Here is a 21,263-nt window from a genome sequence, read left to right on the forward strand (position 1 = left end):
AACGGAGGAAGAAACAATTTTCACTAAGAGCTGTGAAAGAAGCAACAGCCCAAATGTTAGAACCCAAATGTGATATCATGGATGTTGACATGTAAGGACCACAAATGTGTTGACGCTGTAGAGATTCAGAGAAGCAGGTGAGACTGGTTGTAGGAGTTCCCAGAATGTCATATTTGAAGGCAGAATGCTACTGAGGGATCTCACTACTTCTTGCCTCCTCACTTTCTGTGGCCCTTGGGGAAGGTTATGGCAGCACTGCCTGCTCTTGCCAAGCCTTACAGAAACAACATGGGCTACTGAGGGATAGCTAAATTATTCATCTTTGATTTATCGGCCAGCCTGAAACTAGTGAGACACCAAGGCAAAGGCTGCAAACCACAGGCAGACTTATCCACCGGGGTATCTCGAAGAAGACAGGGCAGGTGGACTGCTTGATTTGGAGATGTATGAAAAGGTAAATAGTCCATTTATAGATACAGAAGCGAGTGTGTGATGTAATTAGAGCATTTATGAGTAATACTAGACTGATATTTTAAGTTGAATTGGGCTTCTTGCTGTCAGCCGTAAAGGAAAAACTTTGTCAAGTTCAAGACAAATTATTCACCCGACAGGTTCAGATATTTAAAGCAAAGTAGACGTTCTTATGCGTCACTGTGGCATTCACATTAAGCTGAGCTAAGACACACTATGAGAGAGTGTGTGGCGAAAACAAACACCAGGCTGGAGGTTAAGTGCTCTGACTGTGCTCCCGGTAAAATTCCTGAGCTGGCTGCCAACGCTTGCCTGCCATTCCTCCACTGAAAGGAGAAAGCAAATGAATGCAGATCGGTAGGCGAGTGAGAGAGGAACAGAGTGAGCATTCAGCTCATTTTTTCATCTCCGTTCTATGATAAAAATGGGGAAGAAAACAGGAAACTGTGACAAATGTTGCTGGTATGATTCCTCTGAAACCTTATTGTCAGCCAGTTTATCCGTTGTGACAGTTCGGAGACTGAAAAGACGAAAACAGAAAGAGGAGGAGCAAGGCAATGAGGAGGTCTACTACGAGTGAGGCGAGTAGGACAGCAATTTGAAGCACTCAAAGAATGTAACAGGGTGGGGCTCGGACTTCTCCTAACTGAGAAGTATTGCGTGTGTTGCCTATCCACACAACTGTGTAATGGTGGAGAAATGGAGAAGAAATGTTCACATGATGTGACTTAATATACTCTAAAGGAAGTTGAGAGACAGATCCCACCTCTATGAGGAAGGGTAATGGAAGAGCAGTCTTTTCTTGTCACCACAGCAAGAAAACAACTGCCCCTCCCTCTCCGTGTCTGTCTGAAGAAAAACAAACCACTGACTCGCCTTCTCCATAATACTTTCCTGTCTGAAACGGGCATAACTTCCCGTAGATGTTTTTGCATCAGACATTAAAAAAAAATGAAGAAAATTGATTGTATAAGCTGACAAATCTTGGTTGAAGGGCAATAGGAGGAGTCCCAGTTTCAGAAAAAGAAATACGCAACTCACTTTAATGAACAAGTCTGTGTCAAGAAGCTGTTGTAATATAATTATTACAACATCCCCTAATACATCTTCTGCTTTAACCCTGCCTGTCATCATCAAATAAACACACAGAGCCATGCCTCTCGCCTTAATACAAACCACATAGCAGAATTCCTTCAGAGAAATTCCCTGCGAATCCAGTTACCTAATTCTGTTCATTTTGAGACAACTGCTCTGCTTTAAAGGCTTGAGGGAGGAAAAAAAAGAGCGAGATAAAGTGCCTCTAGCAATGTGTTGTCTAGCCAGCAGTAATATAAGGGAAGATACTTAGTCTTGGCGACAGCGAGCTAGATAGTCAGCCAGACAGTTGGGGTAGGGCATGAAGACAGAGGCCAGGCGGAGGCAGCAGTGATAAGGAGGCCCCAGCACTCACGGGATTGAGGCCTAAGATAAGAGCCAGGAGCTGTCGTTGGATGACTTTATCATACAGATTCTGTGGTGGGAGTGGCATTACTGGGACTAGAGCAGGGCCAGGGGAGCAAGATGGGTCCAGGGTTGGCATCAGAGCAGGAACTAAAGCTGCCGCAGACACTGCGGTGGGGCTACTGGTCAAAAGGCTACATGGCAGAGGCATGTCAAAAAGGGCCTGGGCATTTAAACAACAACGATATTTACAAGCAACTGATCCTTCGTCAATAGCAAAAAGAAAGTTATTTGATAGGATGTTTTACAGTTTCACTTAAATGCATTACATACAAATCACCATGAAAGTGCATAATGAAAACGCAACGATCAGTTTATTGAACAAAGCTCCCTGGTTCAATAACCGACTATTCAACTCCTTAAAAATCTTCGCTGGCTGATGTGCTCCCCATGGCCTCCATGCTGGTCTCCCAAAGTGTACAAGTCTGCAGTCGTCTAAACCTCCCAGCGGCCTGCTCCAAGGGTTGACGGATTTAACATTAGGGTGCATGAAAAGGTTGGTGTGGTGTCCCTGTTCAGTGACACTCAGTTCCCATATCAAGCTGAGATAATTCCTTTATTCTTAAATTATGTCTAAATGCATTTATTTGTGTTTTCCACTGTTGTAACATTAACATCACTGTCTTGATAAATAGACTACAATGCTTCACATTAAACATTTCATTTCGTGGTCTTTATCAAAAATAGGTCAGTAAAAATTATCAATATCAACTAAATTAGAACACTTTATCACAAAACATTTTTCTGCTATCACCCAGCCCTGCTTCAGAAGGAAGACTGGCAGGACAGCACTGGATTCTGCTACCCTCTTAACTAACTTCACCCTGTCAGACTTATGCCACCACCTAATTTATTACCAGGGAGGAGAGGCTGAAAAAGAGAGACCACATGAGGGCAAGAGAGAGGCACACAAAGAAAGACAGCACAAAGCCTCCAATTTTGCTTTCTCACTGGTGGCGACGGCTCAGTAAACCAGCTCACAGAATGGCTCTTGGTTAATTAAATTCCAGCTTATAAGTGGTGCTTTGGGAGAGAATGTGCGGAGAAGAGAAGGGGTTGGGGTAGGGGGATATAACAGGTTTCTGCTTGCAACAACAGACTTGGCCTAACACCCCCAATTCTCCCTTTCTGTCAGTCTATCTATGGTCCCTCGCAGCTCTAAGCAGTATCTCACTCTGCGAGCGATGCTCAATCTTGTTAGCTGCTAAATTGATTGCATGTCAGAGGTTACTGCAGGTCTAGCCTTGTGCCGAGAAATGCCAGGGGTCAAGCTACAGTGAAAGTACAATGGTGCAACGGCAGACACATTCATACAATGAAAAACAGAAAGAACCACATGTAAGACTGACAGAAATATGAGACATGAGATAGAAAACAAACCAAAGACTTCTAACATTCTCTCATTTATCACAATCTGTTCTCTAAACAGCTTGTCCCAAAGGAACAGTTCCCTACAAAGGCACAACAGTGGACGGCAGACAGTTTGTCCTCCAACTGCTGACAGTTCTCCCGGGATTGTCCTGTTAAATCACAGCACACAGAGACAAACAAGCAGACACACAACTGTATATGCAAAGGGATGATGTAGCCAGGAACAAGTGGTACATTGCACCACTTTGCTCCACCACACAGTAAGCGACGGAACAACAGGCCATTGAATCTATCATACAAGAACAGCTTAAAAAAAAAAAAGGCCTGTGTCTAGGGTTGGGTGGCATGGCTGAAAAACTACATCTCCATCTTTATAGTCCTAGGCTGATCCACTTTCTCTCTTCATAAGCTTGAGAAAAAACATAATCGAAAAATGTCTTTTCCTGAATGAAACTTGGCCTTTCTCCTGTTATAAGAGCAGCAAAAGAAAAACCTCATGAGCATCTAGAAATGTTTACATATTGTAAACATTGTAAAGAAGGAGCAGCTGGGCAACAATTACAAAATAGCAGCACTTGCAAAGGTGGGTGCAATAATTTTCCCACCATGCCAACACTTTTGTAACTTCCTTTCGCTGGTGCCCTGCTTTGTTATGCAGGATGAAAGTAAGGCCACCAATGTTTTTAGCTGATACAGAAGCTAGAATCTGAATCGCAGTAGTTTCATTCCACCACATGGTTTTGTCTCAGGTGCTGGGCAGCTATGTTGTGCTGCAGTTTTTTAGTTTGAACAGATTTTCCGAATTGTACACAGCTTGGTGGTCTGTTCGGCATCAGACTTTGTAAAACCAATCCTTTTCTATATCTGTGAAGTAAAATGACTGACTTTCATCATTATCAGCTGTTGCTAAAAAAATTACCCAAGTGTGTTTCACTGTCACAGGTCCTGTGCATGTCTGAAAGTAAATATGGACATCTGACAGTGCCACAAAATCTTAAACTAATCAAATTCATTTGACTTCTTTCCAAGTCTTATGTATAAGGGATGATAAAAGGAGCTTGGGATTTTTTTAAATCAGTCTGACTAATTTGTTCGACACAGAAACACTTACCACATGTTGTGACAACAAAAAATAAAAATCCTCCCTTTCGCCTATGCTCTGTTACCTTACAATGCTACCTGCACTTCACTACTAGGCTACATCTCTAGATGTTATATGGTCTGTCTCCTTCTGCCAAGAGAAAATATAGCAATTTGAAGCAGCTTGTTGGCAGGCAGTTCGTAAAGAGAAATAAAAAAAAAAAAACTCTATAGCAGTTGTCACCTCAGGGAGACGAACAACTGCAACGTAAGGGGATTTCAAAAGGGGCCTGTCAATCGGCCATAGTGACCTTGAGGGACAACATACATATTGGGAAAGTAACAGGGACGTCCAGTCACACACACCACCAAAAGGTCTCGCTAAAGGGTGGGAGCACTCGTCACACACAAGGGTGGTGTCAGCTTTCTTCCCCCCACGGAAACAGCTGTGTAGACATGCACAAAACACTGGGTGGGTGAGATGTGCAGCTGTCGAAGGCGTATACTCCTGAGAGACGGACAAATTGGGAAAGAGTCTAAAGCGTTCAAATGCAACCGGTTACAGCTTTGCCCCTATTAGGTCCGCTAAAAGCTGACAAAAGAAGGCGTTTAAGCTGTTCAGTCACATTTAAAACTGACAAAACATATTTCTCAGAAGAGAAGCGCTGTCACAGTAATTTCAGTGACAATACACAAAAACTTTTGAGCCTCAGGAGACCAGACAGGTAAAGCTTTGTTGACAAATTAGGACTGTCCTTAACTCCCTCTCTTGTTTTATACTTTCATTTCATTTAATGATACCTCTACATGGACTGCTCATGTTTCCCGACTCTGCCTGAACATCAATTGCTTTTCAAGTAGCATCTGCTTTCTGTTCGTTGCCTTGACAAGACACCCACTTTCAATGAAACACAACTGACTGGGAAGTCTCCAATACACGCAACACACTCTGAGGAGAAAACTACATACGCTGAACAAAATAACCTGTGAGATCAAACAGAATTCAAGTAGCAATACCACAAGTTCAAACCTCCCTTCTGAAGTCTATCCTGTCTGACTGGAAGTTGCAGTCAAGTGTGATGTTTCGACAATGATCGCAAAACATACTTGATGCATCATGAGAACATTTTTAGTGATACAGATAACAAGCATGAGCCATCCTTAAAAATATTTGGGGTTAGCAGAAGTTTACCGTAAGCGACACATTAAATTAACATTCACTTGACAAAACATTTAAGAGCAGCCGGACAAAGGGCCAGATTATGTTAAGCAATGCTGCGGTTTTCTTTTCTCTTTTTAAGATGAATCACTATGAGTTAACTCCTGCTTCTGAAATCAAGAAGCCATTGTTTAACTCACAAGGAAACATTTAATAGATTTCACTTTTTGTGTGAAGCTAAAAAAAAATCTTTTGGCATCCAAGAATCAGTAAAATGGTCACACTGATACAAGTTCCCAGTTGTACATGTGGACTTCATGTTTGACTTTTTTAAAATACAAAAATGCATACATAATTTATATAAAGTGTACATAAAAACTGAAGATTGTACTGGATGGGGCGAGGTCAGTTTATACCAGTAGGGGTTGGGGAGCTGGAAAAGACTGGCCACAAATATCATATCAGAGCTTCAGCCACATCCAAAGGGAGAGCAAACCAAACAATCTCTAACAGAAACCCGACATTCAGGCAGGCCTCCTCTGCACTGGAGTGGCTTTCATCTCACACAAACATGCAATATTTGGCGGCAGGGTAAAGTTTGGGCTGGTGCTGTGGAAACCCTTGTAAACCTCAGACATGTGTGACTGGAGCAGACATACTGTGGCTTTGAATATGCGAGTGTCTCAGGCAAGATTTTGTGAACACTAGAGGAGGGGAAGTTTCATTTGTTTTCTATCTTTCAAACATTAACATGTCCAGCAATACAGGACTGATTTTTGAAACTCTAGCAGGCAAAATTCCCATAAGCTAAATAACGAAACAGTGCGGAAAGTAACTGCAATTTTTATATAAAATAACTCAAAAGTTTAGAGATTTTGTTGAGCCAACAGTCCATTTAATAAGTACAACTGGGAACCCTTATGAGCGCAGCCTTTTCTGCAATTCTGGGTTACAAACAGATTTTTTAGTTAGCTCCACAAAAGAAATGCCAGTAAGTGAAAAATTGTATTGCATGTTTAGTATAAAAACAACTCCCTTTTTTACCACATGGGAGCTAAAGAGTGGCTTTTCGCTTACAGAGGGCAGGATTAACGCATAGATTTTTCTAACAGCACTACAACTCTTTAGAGTGGGAATGAAAAAGAAAACGTATCTGCTTCCTAGCTCTCCCTGGAATGAAAACACCAACACACCCAGTATTCCCAACCGAGTACAAGGACGCAAAATACAGATAATTCATCTGCTTTGTACGGCATTTACGGCGTGTGCAGCGGATCAAACTTTTGGCATTTACTGGCAAAACCAATAATAAATAAATAATAAATAAAGCGATAACATGGCACCCTATAAAATTTATGATTCTCAACACACCTGGTGATTTGCCACTTGGATTTCTGCAACCCTCGACTTGAAAATGAAGTGCAAATTTAAAGGAGCAGGAAAAAGATACTATCTGTGTTACTTCACAGTCTGATCAGAGACCTCAGAATCTGATGCAAAAGCATAGCATTCAGGGTAAATACCAATCTTGATTGGACTTATTCGGCTGAGTGATTTCCTGGTTGTTTTAGCACTGTTTCTGGACAGGTAGCAAGGAAATAGCTGCCTTTGTGTCTCATGTGTGCTGTTTAGCATCTATCAAGACAGCCAGAAAATCTTTTCAGACCGGTTTAGCAACTACATACTAGAAGAGCCTACTAATCCAGTCATGCAACGGAAACTACGGACTGCTCTTTACGTCCTATACAGCCTGGAGTAATCGCCTGTTTTTCCGCTGGTTTATGCAATAGACGGAATAAATTTTATTTTTATTCATCATGGTGTCCAGGCCAACACTACACACAGCATGGGGACAGTCTGCCAGGGGGCTGTGGCGCTCTCTAGTGTCCCCAGCTCAGTTACATAAACCATAGGTCCAACCTTCCGCTTAGACCAGCTTATGTTATTTATACCATCAACATTAACGGCAAATAAGTCGCCTTTATCAGCGCTACCGGCAGAATCACTGACAAGGCGCAGAAAACAGATGTTTGGGCAGGCTAATGCCGTCTGGACGGCGCCGCCGACAAAGGGCGACGCAGTTTTGGTAGGGCAAGCTTGACTGGCTAAAAAAAAAAAGGAGAAAAAAACACGACGACTGCTGCAGCAAGAGAAGGAACTATAAGCGAGAGAAACATAGCCTCCCTTGAAGGCAAATGTTTTTGTAACTAAGCGAGTATTGACAAATAAAACGGGGATATCTTTAATGAAAAAGTTGGACGGCTGAAATGATCTTAGTGCACTCCCCCTCCCAGCAGCAACTCACTGGCCATTGTTTGGGCAACAAGCAAACACATTCCTCCGTGCTGTTACACTCGGCCGCTGGGCAACAACTAACCCGACCCTCGAAGCAAAAACAACGAGAGCGAAAGCCAGACAGTGTAACACGCTCTGACATACGACTAAAACAAAACCGACTATCACATACGTAGCTAAGTTAACGCCACCGTTTGGTTCCTCAGGAGTTCAACGGAACGTAGACACCCAGGGCTCGCTAGCTTAAAATGTGGCTAACCCGAGCTAAACTGCTGGGGAACATGTGGAATCAGGCCCCGTCGACTTTGACGAAAATTTGCTCGAGCTAAAGTGTGTTTCGGAACTTATTCGCGAATAAATTTGTTAACATTTTAATAACAATATGCAGTTGTGGTTTTTCTAAGCGAGTTAGAGAAAGTTTTCATGTCGTCGCCACAAAGTCGAGAGTGCAGCAACAAACTCCGTGAACGATTAACTCTGAAATCCACATATCTTACTGGTATGGGTAAAAACAAACTAACGTAGGATATTGCTTCGTTTCTAGTTGGTTTGCGTGAGATACTGTACAGTGGAAGTTGTGTTACTGTGCCTGCCACGACCGGGAATATCGGGGTACCCGATGCTAAGTGTGCATATGGGTCTCACTGACGCTATGCAGCAGGGATGCCCAGCGAAGCCGTGCCGACACCGGACTGCGCCGTGGTCACGCTTTCCCCACTACTCCCTCGGGGGTCTCTCTTTCCGGAACGCCGCTTACCTTCATCCAGAAGCCTCTCGAGGTGTGTGAAGATGCCGCAGAGATTTGGCAAGCTGGTCATGAGCTTCTTCTCGTTTAACAATTGCATCAAATAGTCGGGACTCGGCCTCGGTCGCTCCTTCACTTCGACCTCTCCGACCATCATCTTTGCGGCGAGAGCGGAGAACAAACCACCGTGAAAACACAGAATCCTCTTTTAAGAAAAGAGAGAAAAAAACGAAAAAGAAAAAAAAACTTGCGGCTCCAATCCCTCGCTTCCCTCCTCCTTGTGAGCAGAAGACTCTGTAAACCCCCCTAAAATTCAGGTTTGGTTCGCTCTTGTTGTTTGAGTGGAGAGGGGGCAAAAAGAAACCGTTATCTCCCTTCCACAGACTCGTGCGCCGTACTCTCCTCTACGCCGTGTGCGCTCGGGGACGTTCGATTCCACCACTGTAGGCGCGAGAGACTGTTCCACCGGAAAGGGTCCGTCCTCCTCAGCGCTCATTGGGCAGCGCCTCTTTCAGGGGACTAATGGAACGACCAATTAGCGCTCATATCCGACTCTAGAGGGCGGGGCGCCATGATCAATGGAATGATAGACATAAATTCGAGCCAATGACGTGCAGTGCGCAGGAATGCACATAAGTGTTGTCAACACAAAATAGCACAAATGACTTCTTTCTCTCTTCCCCCCACGAACAGCAACATTATATCAGTGCTAATTTTTCAGTTTCAGTCTTTTTGTACCTTAATAGGTTGTCAGTCTCATCAGCGGCCTCATAGGCAGCAATCACGACAATAGTGTGTTTGAATGGTCTTGATTAAATCTCGTTTGCAGTGCGGATATTATTCAGTTTTGATTTGAATGAATGCACTGCAAAGAGGAGCCTGATTAACAAAAGCGACTGTGTTCTGCTGTAAGTGAAATGTCTCCTTAGATTTTATTCTGCAGCAAGTTATAATTGACCTTTAGACAGAAAAGTAAATCCTGTATAAATTCTGAGTTGGGGATAATCTTTATATTTTATTGATTTCTTCAGATTTGGCAGTACTCAGTCCCCCTTATAGCCTGTGTTTATTTAAACCTCTCCAATGAAGATCAAGTTTTTTTTCCCTCTGTGAACATGTAAATGTATGTTTTTATATACTGGGAGACACGTCGTGAGCAAAATAAGCAGCCATTACTGAACATTTCCCCCTTAAAACTGCAGTGATTCATGCTTTTGGGGTTTCCTATGCAATAAATCTAAGCAACCAGTCCTATCAGCTTGCAGGGTGGGGCTTTCTCTATCATTATTCCTCTGTAGAATCTGCTTTCAGTTAATAAATGTAGTCTATGGCAGAATGACTTCAACATTGCAATTTGCCTTCGTGCAGCAAAGAATAGTAGTTTCACTGGGTTCGATCGGAGTTGTGGGTGAACTGGTGTGCTTCAGTGGGCAGGAATCTGTGGAGAAAAGGAGGCAGGTCTTTATAGATCTGCACATTCTAGATAAAGAATCAGTGTGAGCTATTTTAAGGAAGGAAATATTTGATTGGAAAAACCTTTTAATATGTAACTGATTAACAGAGACCAGGTTTAATGGGTTAAAAGAGCAAATACAAGTGACTTTAAATGCGGTAGCCCATTGTTTTGGAGTGTCCTGATTTTTGGTCCTGATTCATCTGAATAGAAACCAGAAATGTGTGACATGTAAACCCTTCCTTCTGGTTTCTCATCTTTCCTCTTAGGTGCAGATGATTGCAGATAAGATAGTGGGATATTGAGGGTCACCTGCAAAGAAGACGATCAAAAACCTGCTTACTATCATGATTTTTATAGAGGGATATGGATGTAAGTGTCATATTCCAATTATACTTAAAAAATGCACATGGAAATGCAGTCATTTTATATTACGATATATATTCAAGCTGAAATGTGCCACAAAAAATAGGAATTATCTTGCTTTAATTTACACGAGAGACATACAGTAAGTTGTCAGTAAATGTAAAAAATGAGTTAACAGTATTTTAGGGAGATTACAAATCATTTTTGACAGTGTCTAGATGTGGGCACTTTCAGCCACGAAGCCGTCTCTCCTCTATCGTAAAGATACATCAGCTTGATTGCATTAACTTAATCAAAAAGGAGAAAGAATAAAGAAATCCTTTATGTTGCACAAGGATATCAGCGCAGTCCTTCATGTTGCCGATCTGGTTTCCAAACAACATTACGGTGACTAGATGAAAGCCCAGCAGCCCCATTTGTCTCTTAGATTTTACAAGGTCTGGTGTAATTCTATGTCTTAGCAGTGACGTGTATGGGTCTCCTAATCTGGTATGGACTGGAGAGCTGGTTTGAATACTTCTACGTGGGTTGAATGTGTGTTCAATTTTCCTCTTTACGCACTCAGCTTCTGTGTGTGTGTGTGTGTGTGTGTGTGTGTGTGTGTGTGTGTGTGTGTGTGTGTGTGTGTGTGTGTGTGTGTGTGTGTGTGTGTGTGTGTGTGTGTGTGTGTGTGAGAGAGAGAGAGAGAGAGAGAGAGAGAGAGGCAATGCATTTGCCAAGACCAGCCCACGAATCATGCTGATTGTTGATTTCATGAGTGGGTTCTACTTCTAATGCTGAAAAATGAAGGAAAGATCAACCTGTGCGGTCCATATCTTACAAGACGTCTATTGTTACTCAAGACTTGAACATCTTGTTATCTGTCTTGGGACCAGTTGATCAATGCTCCAGTAATCAATATTGCCTATTCATTGTCCCATCCTTGGGAGGACCTTCCCTTATATCCTCTGAAGATGGAACGCGTGCAACCAGCTACCTCCAGTTATTCCCATCCTGCTCAGTGTGAAAATAAACCACAACTGGTCCATTCTGATTTTAGCAGCTGTTGGTTGAGAGGCGCCCAGCTAAATCTGAGCCCTGACCTTGGCCGTCGTTCAGTTTGTCCGCTTACTGCTCACCCACTTGTGTCTTTTGTAAAAGTGGTCCCCACACCGGGTGCTTGAATGCTTAAACAGCTGCACTATAACCTTCTGGCTTTAGTCTGTCACCCCTGTGTCGGTAAGGCGGATAGACAATCAAGTCCAAGGTCTTATCCTGCAGCAAGTCCAATAAATTGATCAAACTAAATAAACCCCATATGGCGATGTGTTTGGACTAGACCGACATTGTGCCACAACATCAATAAACCAGTATACACACGTGGACAAAATTGTTGGTACCCCTCAGTTAAAGAAGGAAAAACCCACAATTCTCACTGAAATCACTTGAAACTCACAAAAGTAACAATAAATAAAAATTTATTGAAAATTAAATAATCAAAAACAGCCATTACTTTTGAATTGTTGATTAACATAATTATTTAAAAAACAAACTAATGAAACAGGCCTGGACAAAAATGATGGTACCTCTATAAAAGATTGAAAACTATTTGACCAGAGTGACATGATTAACTCAGGTGTGTCATTTAATTGACATCACAGGTGTTTCCAAACTCATAATCAGTCAGTCTGCCTATTTAAAGGGAGACAAGTAGTCACCCTGCTGTTTGGTGAAAAGGTGTGTACCACACTGAACATGGACAACAGAAAGCGAAGGAGAGAATTGTCCCAGGACATCTGAAAAAAAATTATAGACAAACATCTTAAAGGTAAAGGCTATAAGACCATCTCTAAACAGCTTGAAGTTCCTGTGACAACAGTGGCTCATATTATTCAGAAGTTCAAGACCCACGGGACAGTAGCCAACCTCCCTGGACGTGGCCGCAAGAGGAAAATTGATGACAAATTGAAGAGACGGATCGTTGGAATTGTATCCAAAGAGCCCAGAGCAACCTCCAAAGAAATTAAAGGTGAACTCCAAGGCCAAGGTACATCAGTGTCAGATCGCACCATTCGTCGTTGTTTGAGCCAAAGTGGACTTCATGGGAGACGACCAAGGAGGACACCACTGCTGAAAAAAACTCATGAAAAAGCAAGACTGGAATTTGCAAAAATGCATGTTGACAAGCCACAAAGCTTCTGGGAGAATGTCCTTTGGACAGATGAGACCAAACTGGAGCTTTTTGGTAAGGCACATCAACTCTATGTTCATAGACTCAAAAACCAAGCATACGAAGAAAAGAACACTGTCCCTACGGTGAAACATGGAGGAGGCTCAGTAATGTTTTGGGGCTGCTTTGCTGCATCTGGCACAGGGTGTCTTGAAAGTGTGCAAGGTATGATGAAATCTGAAGACTATCAAGGCATTCTGGAGAGAAATGTGCTGCCCAGTGTCAGAAAGCTTGGTCTCAGTCGCAGGTCATGGGTCTTCCAACAGGACAACGATCCAAAACACACAGCCAAAAACACCCAAGAATGGCTGAGAGAAAAGCGTTGGACTATTCTAAAGTGGCCTTCTGTGAGCCCAGATCTGAATCCCATTGAACATATGTGGAAGGAGCTGAAACATGCCATTTGGAGAAGACACCCATCAAACCTGAGACAACTGGAGCTGTTTGCTCATGAGGAGTGGGCCAAAATACCTGTTGACAGCTGCAGAACGCTCATTGACAAATACAGAAATCGTTTAATTGCAGTGATTGCCTCAAAAGGTTGTGCAACAAAATATTAAGTTATGGGTACCATCATTTTTGTCCAGCCCTATTTCATTAGTTTGTTTTTTTAAATAATTATGTTAATCAACAATTCAAAAGTGATGGCTGATTTTGATTATTTAATTTTCAATAAATTTTTATTTATTGTTACTTTTGTGAGTTTCAAGTGATTTCAGTGAGAATTGTGGGTTTTTCCTTCTTTAACTGAGGGGTACCAACAATTTTGTCCACGTGTGTACATATGTCACACACATGTATGCAAAGCTTTAAACTGCTCACAAACAATAAAGGAAAAAAATCCACAAGACCATATAATCATACCGAGACAGTGACACTTAGGTGTGTAGCAGATGACAGGAGTCTCCACATCAAAGCAAGAAGACATGCAGTTGCTTTAACAACCGGTGTGACACATATGTGCATCTTTCTTCTATGCCCTTTAGCCAGCATCTACATTTAACTACAGTATGTTATGACAAGAATTATTGTGGAGCTTTAGGTGAGTCTCAGATCAGCTGAGTTCAGAGGTGAAATCTTTAAAAATAAAGTTTCTAATCTTTAAAGAAGCTGTGTAGGCCTCTGCAAGTGTGAAAACTGTGATTTTAAGTGCTGCTTGATCACTAAACAAGAATGCAGAAACACCAGCACTATGGCAAGAATGTAGTTAATTGTCTTTTTAATATATAAGAGTCTGTTTTTCAGATATTTAAAAAAATATATAGGTGATAATTTTGTAAAACTTTCTCACTTTGGTTAGGTTAACATCAATTAGAATAAAAAATCCTTGGATTTAATGTATCCATACTTTAAGTTGCCCTTGAAGTTCTGGAATTTACTATTTGACTGTCAGATTTCCAACTAGTAACCACGGAAAAACGCAGATACTGAGGTTTTTGCATAATGGCTTGTCATTTACACCACCACCAATTACACAGGACATGTAATATTAGTCCCGTCGTCCAATCGGCCTCCAGTATCAGCGAGCTATCTCAGAGCCAAGATGATAAAACATCCCTTGAAGTCAAACACTGATAAGTGATTTTATTGGATAAGACTAAGTAGATAGGCAGGGGGAATGAGAAACCCAATTTTTCATGTGACTTGGAGATAGCTAAATTGTTCACGGTGTTGACTTTATGTTTCTCTTTTTGTTGCCTCCCTCATTCTTTGAATATAAGCGATGGAAAAGTCACAGTCGTCTTGCATCAAAGGGAATCTGGCATTTATTCTGAGCTTTGAAAATGGGTTTAGTTCTTATCACTAACGGTGTGCATGGTAATTTGCACCTTGCCTTGCGTTCATTCTTCTCAGATGGCTCACATTTGGCTTCCGTGTGTGCGTTGATATGTGTGTGAAATAGCAACACAGAGTTAGAGGAAGAGTGGGAAAGATGCAGCCGTAGCAAACCTAAATGTGAGCGTGTGTGTTTGTGTGTGTGAGCCTGTTCATGCTTGTGTCTTCTGACAGCCCGAGAGTAAACAGAAGCGATATTAATCCCCCCTTTTGCTCCCCCTGCCCTTGTGTTTTCGTCATTTTTAATAACACGGTTTCCATTCAACAATTAATCCAATTAACAAGGATCCAGATAATTAATGAACATGCGTTTAGCCCCTTTTGAAGAGAGACTGTTAGCTCGCTAACAATGAGCTTGCAGAGCGCCCTGGGTTTTCAGCTGAAAGTATGTTGAAGGAGACAATAGGGCCCTCGGTAAGGGCCCTGTAGCTTGTTGCAGTTCGCCTCGGGGGCCACAGCCGTGGGAAAGCGAGCGAGAGCTGGTGACTCTGTCGAGGCAAAGCAGCCTGTGATAACGGCTGTGGCTCTGGAGGAGGCGAACAGAGACCCAGCGGCTGTGATAACACGCATACATACAAACAAGAACAACATCTTTCCCTTTTTCTTCAGACTTGCTAGTTTGGGGACTGTGGGGAGGAAAAAGTGCTGGCAGAATCTGGGTCATTTACATTTTGAGGAAGGTGTGCGTGCAGCGCAACAGAAATAAATGCCCTTCTAGCAACCGCAGCATATACAGAGAAACGCATAATGTAGCTATTATTCATTTTAACTGGTATCATAAGCATGACATGACAAATGCTCTTTTCCTGCTTGCGTGCATGTGTTCAAGCATTGTTGCACTCATACTTGTCTGTGCATTTGTTATTGTTAGTGGCTGCACATTATTTATTTGTCTTGAAATTACCTGACATGAAAACTGTAGACACAGAAGACAAAGAGGAAGAGCGTGGAAGCAACGGTAAGGCTTGTTGGGCTAAAAGTCATCTCCCTCTGTAGGTTTACATCAGTGGGCTGTAAAGATAAGTTAATTTAAAGTACTTTAATCCGGGCACCCATTTTAAATGTCAGTCTAACCAGCCACACAGTGCAGATGTTGCCATTTAACTCTGTGTGTTTATCCAGCCAGATGACTCTGCAATCATTAAACTCACCGATTGATCACAGCCATTTTCCTGTTGCTCTGGGGGCATATTCACAGAACATCTTAGGGTCTAAAAGCAGCTTCTAACCGGCTGAGTTGGGAGAAACTCGTAAAAGCAAAAGGGTGTGTCAGTCCTAAAATGAAGAGTCCTAACGTTCTGATCTAATTCACAAAGCGTTTTAGCATTAAAAGCAGCTCCTATGTATGGGAGAAGCTGAGAGGCAATTTGCTCATTCATGCAAAAATTTGGTTAAAAAAAACACACAGCAATAATGAACTTTTAAAAGCAATATTTTTTTAATGGTGGTTTTAAAAATATGCCATTGGCCAGCATTATCAGATCTAGTGTTTTGCAGAAATCTGTTTTCAGCGCTGATAAAACTCTCAGCCATCTGTTAGAAATATTAATCAAAACAAAACGCACTCTTCTGTCTGCAGTTTACCTGACAGTACGATAAGTATGCAGACACAACAGTTGTGGTTAAAAAAAAAAAGCTGTTTTTGAAGCCACGTCTGGATTTACAGGCAGAACCTGAGTTCTAATCTGTCCACTTCATTTTGTGTATTATTGAAGCCCATTTTCATCACACATACCAGTGACCTGACAGCCAGTCACTGCAGACATACTAAGATCATTCCCAAAACATGATGTCATCCATTGCAACAGGGGCCAACGCTGCCACTTCTATCAGCTCTCTTTGTTCCTCACTAGCAGTTGCTCTCAGCAGTATTGCAAATAAACCTTAAGAGGAACTTCTTAGAGTCATTTAGGTGGATTCCCAGTGCTAAGACTAGATTACAGCCATTGATGTGCTGGAGTGGGTTTTACTTAGCTAGATTCGTGTGAGCGTATTGTCAAGCTATGCCCATATTTGTGTATTTTTACTTTAAAAATGCATTTTCTTCATCTAGCAGAGTGTTTTAGAACTGCTTGGAAAATGCATGGCTTTTCAAGCATACTGGGAAGCAGGTGATTTAATTGTGGAGCCACAGGTTATAGGGGTGATAAATTATGGAATGACATTTAGTAACTGATAAGATCCAGTCCAGAAGCAAATGTGGGTGTCAGTATCTGCAAAAATCTCACTTTTCCAAATCTATACATCAACACTGTACATAGAGTTTGTGAAAACCTTCACCATAGAGCAAGCTTTCCCAACAGACCATTGTCAGTGATCGAAAAGAGTGTTTCTGTCGGGCCAAAATGCAAAGAAAAAATACCTGTACATGGGTGGACAAAACTTCAGTCATGTGGGTAAAAGTGGTTTTCCAGCCCTAAAAATATTTATAGATGGTTTTCAACCACAGGAACTCGGTACAGACATGAGGTGGCCCAAATGTTTACAGATGTTCTGTTTCCATTGCGGAGTAGGGTCCTCCAACTTCGTCCGCAAAGTCAACTCCAAGTACGACAAATTACGACAAATTACGTTACTGGATGTAACTCCAGTTCCATGAGCTTGTGGGAAACAGAACAAAGAAAGGCTGATATGTTGATTTTATGTTGCTGATGGTGACGTTAGAGAAAAGTGGACTGCTACCCAACAAGAACTTTCGAAGGCCAGAAAAACGGTGCTCATGGCTCGCTCTGTATTTGACCAATCAACAGTGTTGTCTCTGGCAATTAGCTTCAAGCACCGCACAGCTGCATTTTCAGGGCTATTCAGGAGTGTCTACTCTGGAATGGGCTGGTTCTTGAAATCTGACCATGCTGCAAAAGTTCTGCAAAGGTTCAGGCTGCTGCTAGCTGTGAGTGAGGGGCCTGGTCTGGTGTGGGGGTGGAAGACTTCCATGCATCCTGTTATATTTGACATCTTCCTGCTGAAGAAATGCCAAAACAGACACAAAAAGATGTGCTTTCAAATTTAGCCAGGTTAGCGTGGTCCGATTTGAGCTGTAACTGCATTTCTACACAGATCTTTGGACTCGTTCCGGGAGGAGGATTGAGGGACAGGAAAGCTGGACCAGGAAAACGATGCAAGCAAGAGAGTGCACTGTTCACACCATACAGGTAGCACTTAAAGGAAGTAATGTCAGCTGGTGGAGTATTACAGCGTGGGACAGCACGAGGAAAGAAATCAATCACAATTCAATGTGACGCTGCGACATTCCAGCTCTTCTGTGTTTCCAGTAACCCACTTTGCTCTTCCGACCACCGCTACACACCGCTCTCTATTTTGTTAAAGGTCACCTTGGGCGTTGTAGTGTCGATGGTCCAGTGGCTTGGCAATCTGGTGATGGAAATGCCTGTTGGCCTGCCTGTTGTCACCCAGATGGGGGAGAGGAGAGCAATGGAGGGGAGGACAGCTGCAGCCACTTGTGATAGAAGGCTTTGATGGGGAAACATCACCTCCCATCTCCCACCTCGAACCTGCTAATCATCAATCAGCAGGAGGAAGTGGTACGCACACAATCACACTTTGCCGTTTTACAGTAAGAGACCCTTAAAGAGGCCGAGGATAAACAAGTTTCGTGCGCTCCTCCTTCCTCATTCTGTCCCTTGCGGAGAGCACACTGGTGTCAATACGGCTTAAAGAAGTCCAGCCGACGCTACATCTGTCCCCGCCAATTGTGAACAGTGTGGATCCATTCCTGCTCCGACTGAAGATGCCTGTATTTGTTTACTTGCCTGTTTGTGTGCGCCTGCCAGCCCGTAGCGGGGAAAGAAATGAGTGTTTGTGAGTGATAAGACCTGTAGGAGAGGAAGAGGAGAAAGATGAACAGAGAAAGTGGGAGAAGGAGAGTGACGGAGAGCGAGGCACAGCGTCCTCATTGATCACATCTGCTGGGAGGAGGATTGATCCCGAGGTGTGGTCTGGGATCTCAACACACATAAAGAATCACCGTCAGGGGCACACATAAGAAGAGAAACGCTCCCAAACATGAATCGGGATGTGAGATTTAAGGGGACTTTACTGAGAAGGAAAACAGGACGTGAGCTTCTCTTTCAAAGTGTTTACATTATTCCTCTACTCCTGATTTAAGCCAGTGAATTAGACACCTGGCATATGGAGAGGCAGATAGATAAATCTCCATTGTGCTGTCCTGTCTCGCACATGCTCAGTAGCTCCCCAGATGAGCATGGAGTCCGCCAGGCAGACGTGAACAAGACGAATCTTTCCCTCGGGGGCATTTATTTCTGTTGCACCGCACAATCCCCTCATTGCGAGTTCTAACAATCTGCCTTTCGAGACTGTAACACTGGAATAAGAGAGACAGGACATCAGAAGAAGGGGCCAAATGAAAAGAGGAAGGAAATGATAAAGAGGAAGACGGATGAAGACTTCCTGACTGCTTAATAAATCCGTCCCCGTACACTGGGTTACGCTACGACATGTGACACACAACCCAGCTTTGATCACATTAAGTGTGACCCACATGGATGAATTATTTGATTTTCAACACAGGCAGACATCATACACAAAGTGGGGCATTCACATTCAGCTTGTTTGTTCAGATAAGGGAGCGTGGTGATGTTGTTAAGTGCCAGTTGTCGCCTCAATTCACTTCTGTTTTTCACTTGCGAGAGAGAAAAAAAACAGACAAACAAGTGGTTTCTTCTTTGGTCTCTTATTCCTCTCGGTGCAGCTGACTGCTCCTAAATCTCAGGTCTGGCTGGAGCTCGACAGCTCTCTCTACCAGGTGACACAACATCCAACTTCCCTCCATCCATCCATCTCGACGTGGCCCACACAGCCTCTCCTTCCCTTCATTTCTCTCCACACCGGATTCATCTTATGCCGCTGCTCTGTCTCCAGGCTAAGGTGCAACCTATATCCCTGTCGTCCTCTTTATTCAACATGTTCCCTCTCTTGAACGCACCCCACAAACACTGTCAGGCTGCCTTTCCTCTTCCATAATTGTCTTCTTCTTCCTTCCTCAGTCTTAGCCTTTTCACTGCTTTCCCCAATCTCTTTTTTCCCCTCCGTCAACAGAACGCTATCAGCGTGTTTGTGTAGCTTTTGTTGCACAGCTCACTGCAATACAAAAGCCTTTGTTGGCCTGCCACCACTGTGATGTGGTGAGACGGAGATGCACAAGGACAAACTTGAGCTCCGTGGAGCCAGCTTTTAGAAAGTCACCGCTCATTCTGAAATAGCGTCTCAACCTGGTGGGGTACAATCCCGACACACATGCACCCACTTGTCTGCGCAGTCGACTGTGTTGATCGGTGGAGCTGTACGTATTCTGTGCATAAATCGTCCCACGTCGGTGCACTGCTTAGTGTTTCCATCAGTGAAATGGCTTGAATATGCTCCTCAGTGGGAGTTATTGCTGGCTGCAGGGCAGTGGCAGCTGTTGTGAGAGGCTGAGCTAGCTAGGCTAATAATAACCCTGGAGCTGAGTGAGTGCCCATGGGCCCCACATCGTCAACAGTTGACCCCTGGAGTCCAGTTGCAATGGAGAGCGACGCTAAGGCCAGGTCTTGGATTAGAGAATACTTTTCCATCCTTGGAGGGATGAAGGCAGGTGCGCAGGAATTCTACACACTCAGTGGTCAATGATGGGATTGTAGCACCCTGAATGCAACACGGTGGAAGCGTGTGGAAAACATGCACACTGACCGAGTGATATATAAAAGGTTCTTCCAAAATCTAGGTATCAGCAGGTGGTATGTTAAAAAATAAACTGGGATACACATAGGTATCTATTCATGGAAAAAACACAATCAGATTTAATTTTTTTTGCATTTTCAGAAAAGGCACAAGTTCCTTAATCCCCTATAATAGCACTTATTATGAACAAAAAGCACACAGAGTAGCACAAAGATGTTGCGAGGTGGTTGAGTAACATGTTAGATAAATACCATCGACTCCACATGCTATCAGGCACATCTTTCACAATAGACAAGGAATTACAAACAAAACAAAACAAGAAAAAAAAAAAAGGTTGGAAATCCTCTCAACTGAAAATAATAATGTGGCTTTATCTGCGACAGATAGTATCTACTGTAGGGAAGTAGAGCAGAATGTTACAACCTGCGCTCCATGGCTGGAGGAAATGCACTGAGAGGGTAGCAATTTATTACCTTGTGTATACCGGGGCACCTGCAGTCACAAAATGATCAATTGCTCATTATGACTAAGAGAAAAGGGTCAGAATATTATGATCAGGATCATTTCAGCTCCGTTCTAAATTTGTTGTTGCAGCGTTTTTCTTTTTTCTTTTTCATGTCTGAAAACAGGATGAGATAAGGGAGAAATTCAGGCAATGTCATGCTTGGTCTTTCTGGCCTGTAGGTCTGAAGCAGTCATGCGATGATGCTTTTGATAGACCAAATAACCTCAATGGCTGCCTTCATTCCTGTTCATTTCACAGTTCACTCTATTACTTGCATGAGCAATTACAGCTTGGTGTAGTTGTTTGGTATAGTTTGCCATTATTGTGTGTGTGTGTGTGTGTGCTTGTGTTATTGGGTTTGTGAGGACATAAATCTGTTTGAATGGTCATATTGTTGGGACCCGCCCTTTTGAGAGCCCAAAAATGTCCCCATGAGGTAAATCGTTAAATTGGAAGGTGAAGATTTGGTTTACGATCAGGGTTAGGATTAGGAGAGTGCTTATGATCCGAGTAAGCTTCCAGGACATTAATATAAGTTAACATGATGCCCTCTGAAGTGATGGAACAACAGCTCTG

General features: G+C 42.8%; 1 protein-coding gene across 1 annotated transcript in view; it reads right to left on the reverse strand.

The window, feature by feature from the left end:
- Positions 1 to 9,088, reverse strand: part of qkia (QKI, KH domain containing, RNA binding a) — a 78,981-nt gene extending 69,893 nt beyond the window's left edge. Inside the window, 1 exon segment of the mRNA XM_022196572.2 lies at positions 8,634 to 9,088. Within this exon segment, the coding sequence (XP_022052264.2) occupies positions 8,634 to 8,778 (145 nt within the window). The 5' untranslated portion in view covers positions 8,779 to 9,088.
- Between the last annotated feature and the right edge of the window lie 12,175 nt (positions 9,089 to 21,263).

Source organism: Acanthochromis polyacanthus, chromosome 1 (assembly GCF_021347895.1).
Source record: "Acanthochromis polyacanthus isolate Apoly-LR-REF ecotype Palm Island chromosome 1, KAUST_Apoly_ChrSc, whole genome shotgun sequence".
Lineage (NCBI taxonomy): Eukaryota > Metazoa > Chordata > Actinopteri > Pomacentridae > Acanthochromis > Acanthochromis polyacanthus.